This window comes from Schistocerca gregaria, chromosome 2 (genome assembly GCF_023897955.1).
Source record: "Schistocerca gregaria isolate iqSchGreg1 chromosome 2, iqSchGreg1.2, whole genome shotgun sequence".
Taxonomy (NCBI): domain Eukaryota; kingdom Metazoa; phylum Arthropoda; class Insecta; order Orthoptera; family Acrididae; genus Schistocerca; species Schistocerca gregaria.
Genome location: NC_064921.1, coordinates 632485786 through 632505970, shown reverse-complemented (window position 1 = coordinate 632505970; position 20185 = coordinate 632485786). Strand labels below are relative to the sequence as shown.

Here is a 20185-nt window from a genome sequence, read left to right as displayed (position 1 = left end):
ATTTTTGTTATTATTATTATTATTATTATTATTATTATTATTATTATTTGAGTGAGAAAAATTGGTGCAGCTCCCATTAATTGTTTCTTGTGTTCATATTCCAAAATTCGAGGAACCCACCTGGCACATGCCTTTTTATAGCCAAAATCACCACTACTATCAATTTGGAAAGAACTGTGGCATCATATTCTGTACCCACAACGCAAGTGTACAATGGTGTATAAACATTCCATGTGACTGGTATTGTCATCATAGTTACTCTTTGACATTAGTCATATAGACTATTCCATGCCGCTCTTGACAGTTAACTGGTAAGCCTTCCATGCATAAAGCTATCCTGAATAGACATGTTTGATGTGGAAATAAATATTCAGTTCTACGAGAAACCACATATTTGTTGACCATGACAATAACACAACAACACGACCACGTTGACTTCAGTGTTCTGCAACGCATCGTAACATTGAACATTATTACTTCCATGTCAGCCGCACCGCACTCGTTCTCGCATGAAAATGGACAATCCACCAGTCACCACAGAGCAGCTATGAGCAGCATAGTTTATAGGGCTACTATTAAACCTCCATCAGTCTGGCAACAGGACACGACATTGTGGTTTGTGCAGCTTGAAAGCCAGTTTGTCCGTGTGCAGATATTAGCAGTAGTCGCAGCAGTAATAGATGGCTTGGCCATCGAGATACAAGCTATCCTTGCTACATCACCCAATGCCGAATGGTATGCGTCAATTAAGAACACACTAGTGATGCTCTTGTCACAATCTGAAGCAAAGCAACTAGAGAAGCTTTTACAGACTGAGGAGCTAGGCGATTGAAGCCCGTCACATATTTTACGCTGTTTGCACACATTGGCAAGCAACACAGCGAACGGCGACGTACTGCACAATATTTGGTTGTCCCAATTACCCTCTGTCACACACAAACAATTCTGACAGTGTGCGCAGGTGATTTAAATGCACTAGTGCAAACAGCGGACAGAGTCGTCGAGATGTATCCCGCAACAAACATGTCAACAGCAACACTACTGCAAGAGAATATGTCTGCCGTGAGACTAGCATCACTCCAGTCACAATTAGTGGAGCTTACCATGCATATAACTGCATTACAGATGATGCACATACATCAGAGACCACACTGCCAGTCGTCAAGAGGTCATAACCTCTTGCCATTGGCACAAAATTTGCACTTATACCTCAAGAAATTTGGCAACTACAACTGAAACCATGGCACAGACAGTATGTAACCTGTTGCAGCCACAATACAATGGACCGTGTCTGGTGATTAGCAAAGGCAGTCACACCTTCCAGATTAGAATAAATAGTATGCCTACCAGCACCACACTAGATTTAATCAAGCCCACATTTTTTGATGCATTGGACATAGCAAGAACTGCAGGTGGCAAACGAGATGATAAGAATATACCACCTGACAGTGTCTCCGTACCCCACGGCCAGCATGAGCTGCTATGGGCGCCAGGATGCTTGGAGAAGAAAACGACGCCGAAGACTTGATACCTCGCATCCCATTCGAACCACTGGCTCTAGTGGCACAATGCCAGGTTTCAGGAAAGTGGTGGCAACACACGCAGGGCGACATATCTGCGATATCATTAATACCAGGGGAGGAGTTAGGTGGCGTATAAACATTCCATGTGACTAGAGTTTGTCATTATAGTTATTTGGAAAATTGTGGTAAGTTCCTATGGGACCAAACTGCTAAGGTCATCGGTCCCTAGGCTTACACACTACTTAATTGAACTTAAACTAAGTTAGGCTAAGGACAACATGCACACACCCATGTCCAAGGGAGGACACGAACCTTCGACGGGGTACCTGTGCATACCATGGCAAGATGCCCTAGACCACAAGGTTACCAGTGGGGTGTTGTTATTGTTACTCTTTGATGTTCGTGATATTCAGGGTTCCATGCCGCTCTTCACAGTTAACTGTTAAGTCTTCCACGCTTGCAAGCTATTGTGCATAGACATTTTTATGTGGAAATAAATGTTTAATACTATCATATACCACAAACTATTAGTGAAATGTCAGTTAAAGGCAAGCTCAGTCGATCAATAGTCGAATATCTGGTCTGTGAAATTTTTTCCCTCAGTCCTTGATTTCAGGTCAGCGGGATATTCTTCATCACAAATATTCATTTGTCCACAATCAATCCAATGCTCCGTCTTGTGAACTGAAGCTTCATTCATCACATTTCCATAAACTTTGGCTATCTATTTGCAAATTTCAATATGGTGGACTTTTTTTTTTAATTCAAAGATCATATTACACTATGAATCACACACTTGACAGTATCATTAATTTTGTCACACATTTTAAAACCGCACAAATAAACAGTAAACAACTGTCCCTGCTCACTGTCAGGTCATGCTGGCACAAATGAGTAGTAAGTTCTATGACATAATGGTGAGGGTGATGGAAGAATTGCATGGTTACCCAAATCAAAACATTCTTTACTTTTAGAATACGTGAGGATGAATGGGTATCTTTAAACTGTTGCCAAGGGCATTTGGTTATCTAGTGGTAGAACACGCTGCTAAGCACAATACACTACATCACAACATCTACATCTACATTTATACTCCGCAAGCTACCCAACGGTGTATGGCGGAGGGCATTTTACATGCCACTTGTCATTACCTCCCTTTCCTGTTCCAGTCGCGTATGGTTCGCGGGGAGAAGGACTGTCTGAAAGCCTCCGTGCGCGCTCTAACCTCTCTAATTTTACGTTTGTGATCTCCTCGGGAGGTATAAGCATTAGGAAGCAATATATTCGATACCTCATCCAGAAACGCACCCTCTCGAAACCTGGCGAGCAAGCTACACCGCGATGCAGAGCGCCTCTCTAGCAGTCTGCCACTTGAGTTTGCTAAACATCTCCGTAACGCTTACCAAATAACCTTGTGACGAAACGCGCCGCTCTTCTTTGGATCTTCTCTATCTCCTCCGTCAACCAGATCTGGTACGGATCCCACACTGATGAGAAATACTCATGTATAGGTCGAACGAGTGTTTTGTAAGCCACCAATATATACTGCATCACAACTTGTGCCATCTGAATCACACCCTCCAATGCCAGCTTCTTGGAATTGACCTTTGCAATCCGATTCTTCCCATTATTGTGCATTACACAGAACTCACCTTGCCTTTGGGCAGAATCAGGTTCCTTGGTGCCACATTTCCATTCTGTGCACTTGCTTCCATTCTGCCTTCCAGCCATCAGCCACCCTTTCCCAATCTTACCTCCTTACTCCCCTCATACACTATACCTGATATAACCTATCACTCCATTCAAGCTGCAATTTAACTGTGTAGTCAATAGCTTTGAAGGAGGACTCGTCTAAAATTTTGCTACATTCTCACTCTTGCTTATGTACATGTTGAAATCTCATTGTCTCAGCTGCTTGGTGAATAGTTACCTTAAATCACTTACATTATTTACGGTTCTCCAAGAGCTTTTTAGTACCATAATTACAATATTTATTAGATCATAAGTAATTTAAATTGTTTTGTTGCTAATTTTAAAGTAATTTGTTCTATGAATAATTGTTTATCAGTTCCCTGTCAGTCATTTTTGTGTTGTTAGCTTTCCTAAAACTATGGCCTTTAAATACAAGGAATTGGCAAGTGCAGAGAAAATGGCAAGCAGATTGGTATGTTGGATGAAGAGTAGAATGTATTTCTTTGCCTGATTTTTAGGAAGTGCTATAAGAGAATGTTTTCCCTTTCTCTTTTAATCTTTCATTCAGATTATCAATAACATTATTGCACTGTAACTAGAAGTATTTTAACTAATCAATTTGATTTCATAGGGCAACCAAATAATGATCCATCTGGAGCAAATAGGAGTATCCTCAATGGTGGTGTACGTGCAAGAACTCGTCAGCAAGGGAGTGAGAATCCTTTGGCTGGTTCATCAAGTAGAAGCAGTACTCATTCAGTTTCAGGTTTGTTTATGAAGCATTAGCCATGTACAATTAATGTTTAATAAGGAAAAAAATCTCTAATACAAAATAACCCACTACATGTAGAAAAGATGCTGCCATGTACAGTAGAACAGCAGGTACCAAATTAGAAATTTCTTCATTTAACAAAATGGTAGAAAGGGTTGTTGAAGAGATTTCTTGTTGGAGATAAATTGTTGCACTGTCTTTTCTTCATCTATTTGTCTCCTTTAAACCAGCATATAAGGTGACATTCAGAAAACCCAGTTTCTCAGTTGGGGCTCGTCAGTACCAGCACTCCTACTGTATGCTTCCTCTGTCTGCCACATCATAATTCAGAGGGTCTCGCTAATCTAATCACCAAACACCCCCATTCATTCCTTTCGTCTCGACTATTTTAAATACATACATTGTGCAACTAGGTTCTGTGACCAACTGCTACTTGGGTCAAGTTATTAAGAGCCTCTTGTTGAGGGGGGAATTGTGTTTCGAACATAGGGTACAAGTGTGCATCAGCTCTGCTTTAGTTCTCCTCTATCAACATTCTTTATGCTCTCCAACTCTTGCAGTCATTGTTTAGTGAGAAGTGAGCTTAATTCCATTTCGGTAACCATTTCTCAGTCTAGTTACACCTACCAGGAAGAGGAAATGCACAAAATTAAACCATCAATATTGGTGCTTAGCAGAGTTAACTGGACATTTTACAACCAACTGGATGTGTTAGAACTAAGAGGCAGCATCCAGGGTTAAGTGCATCCACCATGCTGCTGATGCATCTGCACCACAGTTTCTTGACAGTGTAGAAGAGAGTCTATTGCATTGCAATCAGGGACAGGTGGTTTTGCTCTAAAGAGGTTCTAGTGTAGTCAAACTGTTGAGAATTTCCCAATCTTTTGTGCTGCAAAATATCAGTATATACTGAAAGAGAGCAAGAAAATACCTTTACAGGATTTCTGAATCGTATAAATCACATTAATTAACAGGTGTCTGTCATAGGTCAGTTTTTGCGAAAGCAGAGGTCTTACACCATTCCAATCTTAGGCTTCCTCTGGGAACTTCAGATAGATTTTCTTACAAATCTATTGAGATTTGCACACTTTGAGAAATTTTCATTTGTATGTATGCTTGAATGGGGTTAAATGTACACAAGAAAACTGTTTGGGATATGCTGCTGTCTTTTGAGACATGGGAATAGAATGTCCAAATTCTTAATAGTGAACGTTATATAAAACTAGCAAGGTCTCTAGTAAATGGACAGGTAAAAAGTCTACTCACCAAGCTACGCAAGGGGAACACACACAAAAGCTTTCAGAGCTGGTTGCTCCTTCTTCTGGTGTAAGAGTTGCAGGGGAAGGAAAAGGAATGAAGGAAAAGGACTGGAGAGATTTAGGGGAAGGGCACAGTTTAGAAAAGTCACCTAGAGACTTACTGGACGAGATGAAAGGAAAGACAGAGTGTTGGGGCTACACTGGACATGATTTGAAGACCTGAGAGCTTAAAGGTGGAAGACAGGGTAATTTACAAGATACACATTACTACTAAAACATTGTGCACGAGTTAATAAGAGTGAAATGCTAAGTGCATTGACTAGTCAAAAAATGAAAGATGCAGAATACAAAAATGGAGTGAAGAAGGGAGTAGTCACAATGAATAAGTGCTGAGATGGAAGGAGTTAATGTAAATTAGGGCCAGGTGGGTGGTGAGAATGAAGGACATGTTGTGCTAGTTCCCACCTGCAGAGTTCTGAGAAACTGGTGTCTGGAGGAAGAATCCAGATGGTGCTTGTGGTGTCGTTTCACAGTTGGCTCTCTGTTTGATAGTATATGTTTTGCCAGTTACAGGTCTGGAATAGATGGTGGTAGGAAGGTGCATAGAGAAAGTCTTGCAACAGGGATGGTCAGAGGGGTGGGAGCCATAAGGTAGGGAGATGGGTGCAGAAGGAGCATAGGGTCTGACAAGAATGTTGCGGAGATTGGGAGGGTGATGAGAAGCTATTCTATGTGTGATGGGCAAAATCGCAGACAGAATTGATCTCATTTCAGGGTGTGCTTTTAGGAAGTCATGGCCTTGTTGAAGTAGCTGATTGATAAATTCAAGACTAGGATAATACTCGGTGACAAGTGGTGTGCTCTGAACTTGTTTTTTTTTGAAGGCATCAGAAGTACCAGAATTGGATGTGATGGCCCGGGAAACCTGCTTTTGAACTAGTATGTTGGGATAATTAAATCCAGCAAAGGCTGAAGTGAGAATGGTGGTGTATTGCTGTAAAGAACCTGCATTCAAACAAATGTGTGTGCCTCGAATATATAGTTATATGGGAGGGTACATTTGACATTGGAAGGATGGCAACTGTCAAAATGTAAGCATTGTTTGTTAGTGGGTTTGGTGTGGACAGAAGTGTGTAGCTGGCCTTCGATGAGGTTGAAATCAACATCAAGGAAAGTGGCATGGGATTCAGAATAGGATCATTTGAAATTTAATTGGGAGAAGGTGTTTAGAGATTCCAGGAATTTTAACAGGTCAGCCTCACCAAGAGTCCATAAGGCAATGATCTCATCAATGTATTTAAACCAAACCAGGGGCTGAAGGCTTTTGGATCCCAGGAAAGCCCCCTCCAAGTGATCTATGAAGAGATTGACATAGGAGGGAGCCATCTTGGTTCCGATAGCCATACCCGTGATCTGTTTTTATGTCTGCCTCTGAAAGGTTAAGTAATTGTTGGTAAGTATAAAGGTGATTAAGGTGACCAAGGACGATGTCATAGACTTGGAATCAGGTGGGCTTTGGCTGAGGAAATGTTCAGCAGCAGACTGACCATGTATGTGGGGGATGTTGGTATAGAGGGAGATAGCATCAATGGTGAGAAGCAAGGTGTGTGGCAGGAATGGGATGGGCATAGATTTCAGATGATATAGGAAATGGTCAGTATCTTTAATATAGGAGGGAAGTCTTTGTACTGTGGGTTACAGGTATTGATCAACTAAGGCAGATATACATTCGGTAGGTGCTTTGATGCCAGCAGCTATAGGATGACCAGGATGATTGGGTTTGTGGATCTTAGGTAGAAGGTAAAAGGTGAGAGTATGTGTTTTTGGTGCGGTAAGAAGTTCTATGGATTGTGGTCTAAGTCCTTTTGAGGGGCCTGAGGATTTTAAGAGTGACTGCAGGTCAGTTTGAATCACAGGGATGGGAGCTTGGTGGCAGATACTGTATGTAGAGGTGTCAGACAGCTGGCGTAGACCTTCACTAATATACTCCTGTCGGTCAAGTACCACAGTAGTACATCCTTTGTCTGCTGGGAGGATAATGAGGAAGTCATCAGCTTTTAGGGAACATAGAGCATGGAGTTCTGCAGAGGAGAGGTTAGGATCTTGTAGGGACATGGAAAGGTTGTGAAGTAATGATGAATGTGAGGAATTCTTGTAAGGCTTGTAAGGGATGATTCTGAGGTAGTGGTGGTAGATCAAGTTGGGATCGTGGTCAGAACTGTTCAAGGCAGGGTTCAATGTCAGCTTTGCTGTTGCAAATTGATATTTCCTGGGGCAGGGGGAGGGGGGGGGGGGGGGAGTGCTTTGGGTGAGAAGTTGAGAACACTGTACTGTTGTGATAGGTTCTTGTGATTATGACTTATTACATGTATGAGAGGCAGTGGTGAAGGCTGTGGGATGTTAAGGAGGTGTCCAAGCTCAGTTTATAGGAGAGGATGGTTGGATTTTTTGGGAGATACAGAGGAACAGGAAGGGAAACACCACTGTCAAGGTTGTTTAGGAGAAGGTGGGATAACTTTGTGAGGTGAAGTCTGACTTGTTGTCGCAGTCTTAAGTTGTTTGGCAGATGATACCATCCAAGGAAACATGGGAGGCAGATAACTGCAGGATTTTATTGGAGGAGAGAAGTCTGGAGGAGTGGAAATTGGCAGATGAGGCATATAGGTCACAGATTAGTTGTGTAAGTGCAAGAGCTTGCTGTATTAGAAACTTACCCATCACAACAGTACATAGGCAGAGGTTGTATACAGGCAGCACACAGTATCCTGTTGCAGATCATCTTGTACAACATGACAGTCATGACCTCGGTGCCTGTTTCACCACACGCACCATCTATATTCTTCTTCCAGACAAAAGTTTCTTAGAACTCCGCTGGTGGAAACTAGCACTAAAACATATCTTTGGTTCTCGCCATCCACCTGGCCTTAATTTATGTTAATACCTTCCGTCTCAGCAATTATTCACAGAAACTACTACTTTCTTCACTATATTTCAGTTTCCTATGTCTTTCATTTTCTGACCTGTCTATTTTTCTCCTCCTCTCCCCCCCCCCCCCCCCTTCCACCTCTATTACATACAATGCACTTAGCTTTTCACTCTTATTAACTCATGCGTGATGTTTTAGCAGTAATTTCCATCTTGCACATTACCCTGTCTTCCACCTTTAAGCTTTCATATTTTCAAATCTCATCCAGTGCAGTCCCCAACAATCAGTCTTTCCTTCTCATCCCGTCCGGTAAGTCTCCCTTGACCCGGGGTTCTGGGTGACTTTTCTAAACTGTGCCTCTTTCCTTAAACATCTCCAGTCCTTTCCCTTCACCCCTCTTACTTCTCCTTCAACTCTTCTGCCAGAAGAAGGAGCCACTGGCTCCAAAAGATTATAATAGTTAAGTCCCATTGTGTGTGTGTGTGTGTGTTCCCCTGCTACCGCTTGGTGAATAGATTTTTTTTTAATCTGTCCATTTACATTATATTATCAATAGATGATTATTTTTGTTGGTCTCTAGTAAGATCTAAGTAGGACATGTAATCTTGAGAATGGAACTGCTTAGGTTGCAGTTGAATGTAAACAAAGAGTAATATAAATTAAGAATTATGAAAGTCAAAGTTTTTTTCTGTAACAAAGAGGAAACAGTAAAGGCTCTGAGCAGTTGTATTAAAGAACAACTTTACTACTATCAAAATCAAAATAACTCATGTATAATCATGATTTCTGCTCAAAAAAAGTGTTGTGCCCTCATTTTTAAAAATTCAAGCATGTGGTGCAAACATGTTACTATAATACAAAATTCTATTGTAGTACATAGTGTGAAAGTCTGTCACTAGTCTTTTTTTATGTCACCAGTCTTTCGTTAGATGACTGCATCCTCCATTTTATCGTCATTTCCTACGGTAGTGCTGGAAATATTTCTTTTTGAGCAAACTAGCCAGTAACTCTGCAACTACTGTCCAGCTCTACTTTGATACAGTGACTGTGTCCTCTATTTCCATTGACTAACCATTGACTTGCTAAACACCTCGTATAGTAGCATTGGAAAGAACCAGAGGGATCACACTTATCAGAAACCCTCACTTTTTGCCAGCCTCTTGCATCGACTGATCATCTCTACACTAAATCTTCAGTTGTTTAGCATACCCTCAGACACATTTGGAATGTGATGCAAGGTATTCTATTAAAGTTGTGTTGAGGAAAGAAGATACTCCGGAGTAGCAAGAGAGACATTACCATGGTACACCACATGAAATCACTGCTGCCACCAACCATCAAATACTAGCAAACATTCCCTGAGAGGAGTCGTTGGGAGTTCATTTTGTAACTACCAGTAAATGCCTGTTTTATTAAAGAATCAAGCTCCCAGGTATAAAACAGCTTTCAACTTCTTATTTGTTTACAACTGAATGAAATGTGTTAAATATTTGACATTAAGCATGTAAGTGAGAAAAAAGATTTGAAGTTATGTCTAAAGTTTGTTGGAAGTCATGTCCCTAATGATAAAACACTGAATGAATATAGTCTGGGTAATCTGGACTAAGTTTAAGCAAAAGCTAGTTTTTCAAGCATCTTAATGTTTATATGATGTCATGTCTCCTGAACTGTTTGTCATACAATGATATAATAGTGTCGGTGCATTCACTGGTTTGTGTGAATATTATCTGCAAAATGTGCTAAACCTGTGATGTAAGACTATACTCTTAATGAGTAAATAATGATAGCATTTTAAATCTTTAAATTCAGTTAATTATTATATGAAATATTGAAATTCGTCTTCTCGCCTACCCCCCCCCCCTCCCCCCCCCCGGAAGCCATTAGAATGAGAACCTGCAACTGGGACTGTGCTGTGTTACCGTGCCCTGGATTCATGTGACCAAGCAGTATTAACCAAAACATTGAACACGAATCATTGTGAGTGCATGTTTGGTGTATCTACATACCAGTATTACACTATATATTTCCCCCTGGGAAGAGATAGTTATGAATACTAATTAAATATATTTATCTTCCTTCATTGTGTTGTAGATGTCTCGCAGATAATCTCTGGCTACATTGTCTGTAGTGGTGGATTTGTTATTGTGCTGATTGCAACACTGTATGCCATTTGGTTTCTTGCTATTTATTTTCTTCCAAAATATTTCTTTTAACATGATATAGTGAAGTACACACAAAAAGAAACATTTTCTTACCAAGCTCACTTTTAACTAGAGAGTGTCTGAATAACAACTGAATGCAACCTCACTGCCGAAACGTCCGGAAAGCAACTCCTTATGAAGCCTTAGTTGACACCTCGTTGCGTGCACCAGAAAGTTCTAGAAATCTACACTTTTTCCATGTACAATAATTTTCGAATTACAGTATCAATTATAACAAAGGAATTATAGGTTTTTGGAATCTGCTGTTTTAATGTTTCAACTGGGTGTTATTTATTATTTAAATTAATTTCAAATTTATGTTTGAAAGTCCTGGAGTTTGCGTTGTTCTTTCTTTTACTAGAGTTTGAAATAAAGTGATGTTAACCAAAATCAATTTGTCAATTGATAACAAAATGATTCCTTCAAGGCACATGATAGTTCTTCCTAATAACTTTTGTCTGTGTTGCAATATAATGTAATTCCATGTTCGTTGACTTATTTTTTTTTTTAAGTAACGTGTTTTCACTGAAATTAATACAAACATATAACAGATACCTAAATTGGGAATAGTAAATCTCAATTTAAATATTCTTAAATAATAATCTTAAAATTTAACAGATTTATTTGTTGCTTATTTTACAAATGTAATAGATCGCATGATAGAAAGATACAATGTTAAACAAATAGTTATCTTCAATTTAACTTTTCTCATTGCTTTATTGCTTTTATTGTTTCAAAATAATCAATGAGATGATGAACTTCTAATTGTATATGTTATGCATATGTATTATACATTACAATAACCCAAAAGAAATGCTTCCATTAATCTCAACCCATACTGAATGGAATAATTATTTTTGTGTGGTTAGCTGTATTGTCACATACAGATAGGAATTCATATCATAAAGTGTACAGGAGAGGTGGAGCCTGCTATTTCATTAGATGGAGTTTTTCATACCCAATGATAATTTCAAGTTCTGCATACAAATAACTTTACAACCACTCGTTCTCAACATAGAAAACAAATATATCCAGCATTGTTTCCATGTTCTGGCACATCATGACACTAACAACAACTTCATGTTGGAGCAGATTGTTTGCTCTAAAGTAATTGTTGCTCTTTTGAAATATGCATATGAAACAGGTCAATTTTGTGACTCATTAAAAGAACCTAATACTTAAACAGCTTTCCTCACACTATAAAGCACTGAGAATTTCCAAGTAGCTAGAGCAGCATTTTCCCTACAGGTACGTGAATAAGACAATAATGTGTATGGCCAACTACTGCCTTTTGTGGGTCCTAGACTTTAGACTTCAGTGTAATCCTTAATTGCTTTCGATGTGGATTAAGGTGATTCATTTCACAATTGATTGTTTGACATTTCCATGTTTTTGTCATCCTTTTCAGGGGGCCAAACACAAAGCAAGCTATAACTAATATTCTACATGAAACAATTGTAAATAATAATTTTCAGCTTGCAATTAATTTAAAATACGTTTATTGTAAAGATTGGTACCCTGTAGAGGATCACTGATTATTTCCTCCCATGTAATAATCAGTAAGCTGTTTAATACTATGCTAGTGTCAATAACTGATTCCATTCTAAATTATTGTAGTTTCTTCTCAGTTTGGAATTCATTGTATGTTATTTTTGGTTTATGCTGTTTATGTCTTTTCTTGTTTTCTGATAAAGTGTATTCTGCAATTACACAGGTTCCAATTCAATTACTCCAGCAAGCCCTCCATCAGCAGCCACAATAAATGGAACATCAGTGCAAGTACCATCTGGCGGTGCATCTGCTTCGGGAGCACCTGCACTGTCAGCGGTACCATCACTCCCCACCATGAATGGTGTGCCAGCAGTTAATGGCATGCCTAGTCCTAATCCAGTTGGTGTACCACTTGGACAGCCAGCAAATGGTGGCATTGAAGCACCCACACAGAGGGGTCAAGCTGTAGGAGTTGAAGAGCCACTACCTGCAGGGTCAGTAATGTCTGATTTACCTGAAGTCAATATTCTGTTTCTAGTATAGTTTCCAATTTGAATTTGTAATGTTGTGCAAGATGGTTATGCTGAAGATTGACTTAGAAAGTGGTGTTTGTACAAAATCAAAAGAGGAGAAAAACTTTTCAGGCAACTGTAGGTTAGTGGCACCATTGTAAGTAGGTAATGTAACAGGTTTTTGTGTCATCACCAATAAAAGATAGATGCTGTAGTGAGTTACTGTAAGATAGACACTGATGGAATTACTCTTCTTCTTGTAGATACAAATCCATTACCTCATGACTGACATAAAATCAATACTAGTCACCACTTGGCAGCGTTATGTGCCCTATCACAGGCAGGTGATGAAAAGGTGGAAAGAATATATGAGAATGTTGAGGAATTAATAAAAGTATAGATGTGGGTATGAAAGTCAGTCTTCACTGATGGAATGCTACATTAAGGGGAAGGAAGATAGCAGAATTATTGAAGAATATGGGCTGAAAGGAAGAAATAAGGGGAGATAGGTGTATTTGTTGTATTTAACAACATTATGGAAAGACCAGGTTGCTACTCACCACATAGATGAGGTGTTGAGTTGCAGACAGGTACAATCAAAATAATACTAGAAATATTAAAGGTCTCAGACAAAGTCCTTCTTCAGAAGTGGAACGTCTCTGACAGTAACTTCTATTAAACAGCCTCTTCTAAAATCGCAACAGCAAAGCTATATGTGTCATAGACTGGAAAATAGTAACTGAATTAAATTACAACTAAGAATTTAAGAATCAAATGCTGGACTGGGAAGTATGAATAGATGTAGTATAAGGGACAGTCATCTCAGTTTCAAAAGAATGAAGAACATGGAGAGGATAAAGAAATGAGATACTGTACTTTACATTTTTTTTTCCTTGTGAATTTAATATTCAGTGAAATGTTGAGTTATTGTAACACTACACTGTGAGTATAAAGTTTTCATCTGAAATTTTGGATGAAGAATTGTTGCTGATTCAACTGCTTGTCCCAAAATTGATTAAATAATACGGATGTTGACTAGTTAAAACTGAACAAGACAAAAGGGAAATGCTCTGAGCCACCAACCACAGGACAAAATAAATGTAACAAGCACAGCACGAAAAAGAATTCAATTTAATATCAAAACAAGTAATTGTTGTTGGGGAGGTCACCAGATGTTACAGCAAAGGCAGACACACACACACACACACACACACACACACACACACACACACACACACACACACACACACACACACACACACAAAAAGAAACTACGCATGACTCAACTTCAGGTTATCAATGAAAGAAGGAAATTCTGCAGTGCAAAAGAATGCAATTGAAAGCCAGCAGTATATATTGTACAGATGTGAAATGAACAAGAAGTGCATAGAAGTCACTGTGGATTGATTAGTGGTGCATGCAGTGAGTATTGGTGTATATTTTGTGGTCAGAGGCAGTGGAGCCAGTAGGTTAAGTAAGGGAGAAGCTAGTGTCACCGATATGTTACCGTGACGTGATGTCAAAATGACTTGTCACTTGATGCAGCCACAAAGGCATGAGTCACAGTAGCTTAGCTTGTGTGCAAGTGGACCCTCAGAAATCACAAACAGCTAAATTTTTACACAGTCAAGAATGTAATTGTCATTAGTGCTTGTTTCACTCACAGCAACTTAAGCATAACCAGACTCGTATAACTCATGTCATATTTGATGAAGAAAAATTGGCAGATTTTTGTGACAAGCAAGAATACAAATTTAACTACTGCTCGTTAAAATCACAGCAAGTTAATGTCATTTTTTAAGTAGACCGAACTCACAAAATTGAATAAAACTCACTCTTAAGAAAGACCACTGTTTCATGTAAATAATGTAGAATATTGCAGAATATACTGTTGCATTAGAAAGACAATCCCAGAATCTCTTACAAATGTTAAGATCAAAAAATATGAAAACTTACTTCTTTCTCCTCTGTGACTCCGCACTTCAACAACTGTCTCTTTCATGTTAGGATTTCCTGAAGGCTTTCACCACCGATATGTCATTAACTGACATTTAATTATTACAAATCGTACCAAGAGTGACATGTTTGTGATGAAGCTTCTATGTACTATTGCCTTGAAACAGCATACTGTCTTAACATGCAAGTTGTAATATGAAAGCAACAGAATATGATGCAATCCAACAGTACATCTGTAAAGTTTTTCATTTGTCAACTGCTATTACCGTTGACATTCCCATCAAGTGACACCTCATTTTGATGTCATTTTGCAGTAAGCTTCTGTTCTTACTGGCTTCTCCTATTTAAGTAAAGGCAGAATGTATGAGTGGATAAAAAATATTGAAAACAGGCATTGGAGTGGAAGATTGCTATGCATACAAAGTCTGACAACAAACGGAAGATCAAATTTCAAATCTGTGTCAACAGGCATGTTTTTATAGAATCTATGTCAACAGGCACATTGTTAGTGAAATTTCTGTGTAATTTAATTTGAATCATGAATTTGCATACAATGTCCTCTGTAATTTACATGGCTCAATGCAAGTGCATTTTTGGTATGGGGCTACGTATTTATCTTAATTTTGTGCACCTATTAAGAACACTAGAACTGATATACACATGAAGGAGGTTCTTTTCGTGGTCAAATTATCACACAACATGAGGCCTGGATGCATTATTTTGAATCAAATAATAAAAGATAATTGAATGAGTTAATTGTTCGGGGAATCTCTTGGGAAGTGAGAGGATTCAGATAGTCTGTGTGATATAACAAAGATTTGAGCCTATTGAGTCATGCTGTAGAGCAGGTTGTTTCAATGCTGCCCATATTCTGCTTGTGGGCAGGTGCAGATAATGTAGGCTACCCACTTTACATCTCTGTTGCATGCATTCTGCACAAGCATACACTACACCCTGCCTCCTAGGCTGCTGGTACATCATCCATTTGCTCATCCCTGCCCACCTGTGCCCATGTCTACCTGCTTTCTCCTGGGTGGACACATGTGCTGGAATAGCCTGCTATAGACATGCATGGCAAATGGTTATTGAGTATTCCCATGTTTTCCTCTAGAGGCCAGCTGTTAAACTCCCTTACTGACCACCCAGATTTAGGTTTTCCATGATTTCCCTAGATTGCTCCAAGCAAATTGCAGTATGGTTCCATCCCTAAATTGCTCCAGACAGATGCCAGGACGATGTCTTTAAAAAGAGCATGGCCGATTTCCTACCTCATCCTTTCATAATCTGAGCTTGTGCTCTATCTCTAATGACCATACTCTCGTTGGGATACTAAACTCTTAATCTTCCTTCCTATACAAAAAGCTGTTGTATTATTTACCAGTAGTGAGGTTGGAGGTAGTGGTAATATGGGGTGGTATAGGACAGGTTTTACAAGTAGAACTATGGCAGGGGTAGGAACCATGGTCAGCGAAAGTTGCATAATGATCTACCCTAGATGCCTAGGCTACAGTATAGGAAGTGTTTGATGTGGAATGGCAGCAGCTATCGAAGTGGAAATATTATTGCTTATTGGTTGGTTAGATAGGGTTGAGGTATGGATATGAATATCAGTGAGATGATCAATGTCCAGGAAGAGGGCTTTGACATTGGAAAAGAACCAGATCAATTTAAGTTAGGAACAGGATTTGAACAGACCATAAAGATATTGGCCATGAATCTGTACGAAGTCCAGAGGCGCATGTGACACCAAATGAGCTTCTTCAGTTACTTTCACAGTTCATTACTGTGGTACTTGACCATTAGAAGTACGTGAAAGAGGTGCTTATTAGCTTTTGGGCACCTTGATGTACAGAACTGTTCCTTGTGTCTGTACTCCTCCCATCCAGACTGAGCTGCACGGAAATGCTAATCCCAGTCCCCTCACAAGACGTCGCAGTTGCCTCCACAGAACTGCGTACACTCTGCACTAACAGTCATCATTACCAACAACTCCAGTTTTGAGTGCCAGAGATACAAAAAAATTATCATTGTAGAATGAATTGGAGGAGGTAGATGGTTGGGTAATGTGTTTAGAATTTGACCAAACACTAGTAAGTGCTACTCCGAGATGAAGAGATCGGCACAGCAAAAGCTGTATCCTCATTGTAAGAATTCTGACACTCTTCACCCTTTCCCATCCCTCCTCCAAAAAGACGACTTACTAAAGTTATTTGGAGGTTGTAGTATCAGGTAATTTTTTTAATGATTTATCTGAAATTTACAATACGGGAGACTTCCAATCGAATTCCATTAGTAGATAAATATCTGAACTATCAGATGATCAAGCTGGTATCTCAAGCTCGCACATTGCTGTGAAAGTGGTATTAGATGATCAGTTTACCCACTGAAAAGAAAAATGTTACCAAAAATAAGTTGAACAATGGAAAACCCAGTATGGAATATGGCAATATTATGGAAAGGATAATTGCTACCCACCATATAACAGAGATGCTGAGTCACAGATGGGGGGGGAGGGGGAATTCTCTCTCTCTCTCTCTCTCTCTCTCTCTCTCTCTCTCTCTCTCACACACACACACACACACACACACACACACACACACGACCGCAGTCTCTGGCTGCTAAGGGCTGGCCTCAGCAACCAGAGAATGTGTTCACGTGTGTGTGTGTGTGTGTGTGTGTGTGTGTGTGTGTGTGTGTGTGTGTGTGTGTTTCTGGTGAAGCTCTTTGTTGGCTGCAAGCTTACTTTCTGACACTCTTTTTGTTGTGCCTATCTGTGACTCAGTATCTCTGCTAAATAGTGAGCAGCAACTATTCTTTTCATAATATTGCCAGAAAAAAAGGGAGAAGGAAGAGAGGTGATTAGAAGACGGAGACTACATAGCACAGATTTGGTTTAAGGAGAAAACATATATGAAAGCGATGAAGAGTAGAGGAAGGAGGAGTAGAGATTTGTTAAATATCAAAATTGCAGAAGCTATAGAAGTACCAATCAAATTTTTGTTAACTGAAGAAAATTACTCAGCAATGTCAAAGTTATACGTGGCAGCAGGATCAGATTCACATGGTCAAAGACTGCTTCAGAATAACTTGACTGATTTAAAATATTGACGTAGAATTGAAGGAGATGGTTTTGAAAGTAGACTTCAACAGACATCAAAAGTGGACTGTGGAAAACTGCTGGAGATAAAGAAACTGGAATCATTTCGAATGTGATGCTACGAAATGGTATTAAAATGAAGTGGACAGCTTAAGCATGAAATGAAAAGAATGTTTGAGAAAAGTAGCCAAATGGGAGACACTTGAGAGAAGATAGGACAGGTTAGGGGTACATTGGGGCTTAACTAATGTTAAACAGATCAGTAAAGGGAGGAAAATTGTAGAGACAGACAAAGATTAATGTATGTATAATAGATGTTAAATGACCTAACACTTCCAAGAACAGATGCGGCCACTGTCCATAATTTATTAGGTATGAAGTGATAAGTTTAAAGAACCAGAGGTCACTAAGAGATTCAAGGGGAGCAACAGTCAATGAGTGGCTGAAAAACGGGGGAAAGGAACACGGGGAAAAATTTTGAACTTTAAATTAAATACGATGGCTCTTGTCGTCTTCACTAGGGATGATAAATTCAGCTTCCCTTTCCTATGCACGTTAGAAATAATGAAATAAAATTGCTCCTGATGCTGTCAACCATTAAGACAATTAATCACTAAGCTTATCTAGATGCAGATTACATGAAATGACACCCTGCAATTACAATATCTCAATTTTCACTAATAAAAGTGCATTGTCTTTAAAATGTTCACATACATTCAAAGACTGGTGAAACTAACTATTTCAGTAAGTGTTAAAAGGCAATTGGAGCCCCGATCACAGTGGCAGGTAAACACTCTATATCAAATTTAATAAACTGGAAGCTGCTGAAAGACATTAACTAAATTCACTTAAGATCATTAAAGGAGAATAAACTGCGGACTAACTCACACATAATTAGGTCAAACAGACACATAACACTAAATTCCAAGTGCTGATGTACAGTAAAAATCATCAGGTTCCATCTGGAGTAAAACTGAGACAAAATCCAACTTCAGTGGTGAGAAATAGTCGAAAATGCACCTGTCAGAAAATAGTCACACCTAACTAGGCTCTGAGTTTTCTAAGTCCAGCTACTGAACTACCTGTGAAACTTTTATCTTCCTAAAGCACGTGCGGCTGGAATCGCCCCTCAGCCTGACCTAGATGTTATTCCAACTAGATCACACAGAACACTCTGTGACCAACAGAGACCATGCCCCAACTAGGTCATACTGAACTCTGTCCACATCATGATGACCGTCGCCCTTATGTAGCCTCGGTCCTCCCCATCAGTGAAATTCCTGTATGCGCCACTTAATGAGGTTTGTAGTTTCGTCAGCCTCACTTACATTTTTTGATACAAAGTACTTCTTAATGATTGGACTGCGTCATTAGTTGTGCGCTAAAGTGATATCTTACTTTATACATATAGTAATTTGCCCAGTAATTAAAGTTGAAAAATTTCAAACTTTGTTGCAGTACTGAAATAGAATTCTTTCTCTTTGTGTCAGTAAATACTGTTACAATATTTAATTTGGCATCACTTCCTTAATGCAGTTTTTCTGCTCTTTTTCATTGTGCTACTCAGAATTTATATATCTTTAATAGTCCATTAGTTATGGACGAAACTAGGCAAAATTATAAACATAAAGAAACATGCAATAAAAGTTATAAATCTTAAGAACTAAAGATTGTATAGCGTGTGTTACGACTTGCGCCAATGAAAACTTGCTCAGGTTGTATAGCCCCAGGACAACCAAGAAATCCTGAAACAACCAGGGAATTTTTCATCCAGGAATTTTAAAGTAATACTGCAGCAAAAAAACATAAACGAGAGAAAATTTTAGTTGCAAAGAATATGCGCCATTTACAAAAAAACAAACTACCCTCAAAAACATCTGCCAAGAGCGAAATGTGTCAAAGGCCTTAGGACAAAGACAGTGCAATGAACAAATGAAGCAGATAAAAGTGAATACAGAAATTAAAGAGTTCGATGGAGGGTGCAAAGTGGCTATGCAGAAATGGTTAGAGGACAGATGCAAGGATATAAAAGCCTGTGTACATTCGGAAAACATAGATACCACTCACAGGAAAATTAGATAAACATTTGGAGGAAACAGAAGTACCTGTATGAATGTTAAGATCTCCAATGGCAAACTGGAATGAAGTAAAGAAGGGAAAACCTGAAAAATGGGAGGAATGTGTAGGTTTATACAAGGAAAAAAACCTTGAGGACAATTTTATGGAAAGAGAAGAGGAAGTACTTGAAGATGAGATGTGAGAATAATTTGACTGGGCACTGAAAGAACCAGGGTCTCTGGAGCAGACAACATTACCTTAGAATTATTGAGATCATGGGAGAGCCAGCCATAGCAAAGCTATTCCAATATGTAAAAATTTAAATTCCACAGAACATAGATGCCAGCAGTATTGAATATTACCAGCTATTAGTTTAATAACTCATAGTTGCAATATGCTAACACAAATTATTTACAGAAGAGTGGGAAAACTGGTAGAAGCCAACCTCCAGGTAGGTGAGTTTGGAGTTCAGAGGAATATTTGAACTCAAGAGGTAATATTGACGTTACAACTTCCGTGAGAAGATGAACTGAAGAAAGGCAAAAATCTATTTTTAGCCATTTAAAGATTTAGTGAAAGCTTGTGACAATGTTAATTGGGGGGCGGCGTTTGTGTTGGGTCCTTGAGTCACGCGGTCTCCTCGCTCCATCCCAGGGTGGCTTCCGTCATGGCCGGTCTGCTGCGGATAATTTGGTGGA

The 20185-nt window shown here is 39.2% G+C and overlaps 1 protein-coding gene across 1 annotated transcript in view; it reads left to right on the top strand.

The window, feature by feature from the left end:
* Positions 1-20185, top strand: part of LOC126334649 (E3 ubiquitin-protein ligase Su(dx)) — a 114003-nt gene that overhangs the window by 43576 nt on the left and 50242 nt on the right. Inside the window, exons 5-6 of the mRNA XM_049997094.1 lie at positions 3847-3981; positions 12088-12358. Coding sequence (XP_049853051.1) covers positions 3847-3981; positions 12088-12358 — 406 coding nt within the window. The remainder of the gene's footprint in view (positions 1-3846; positions 3982-12087; positions 12359-20185) is intronic.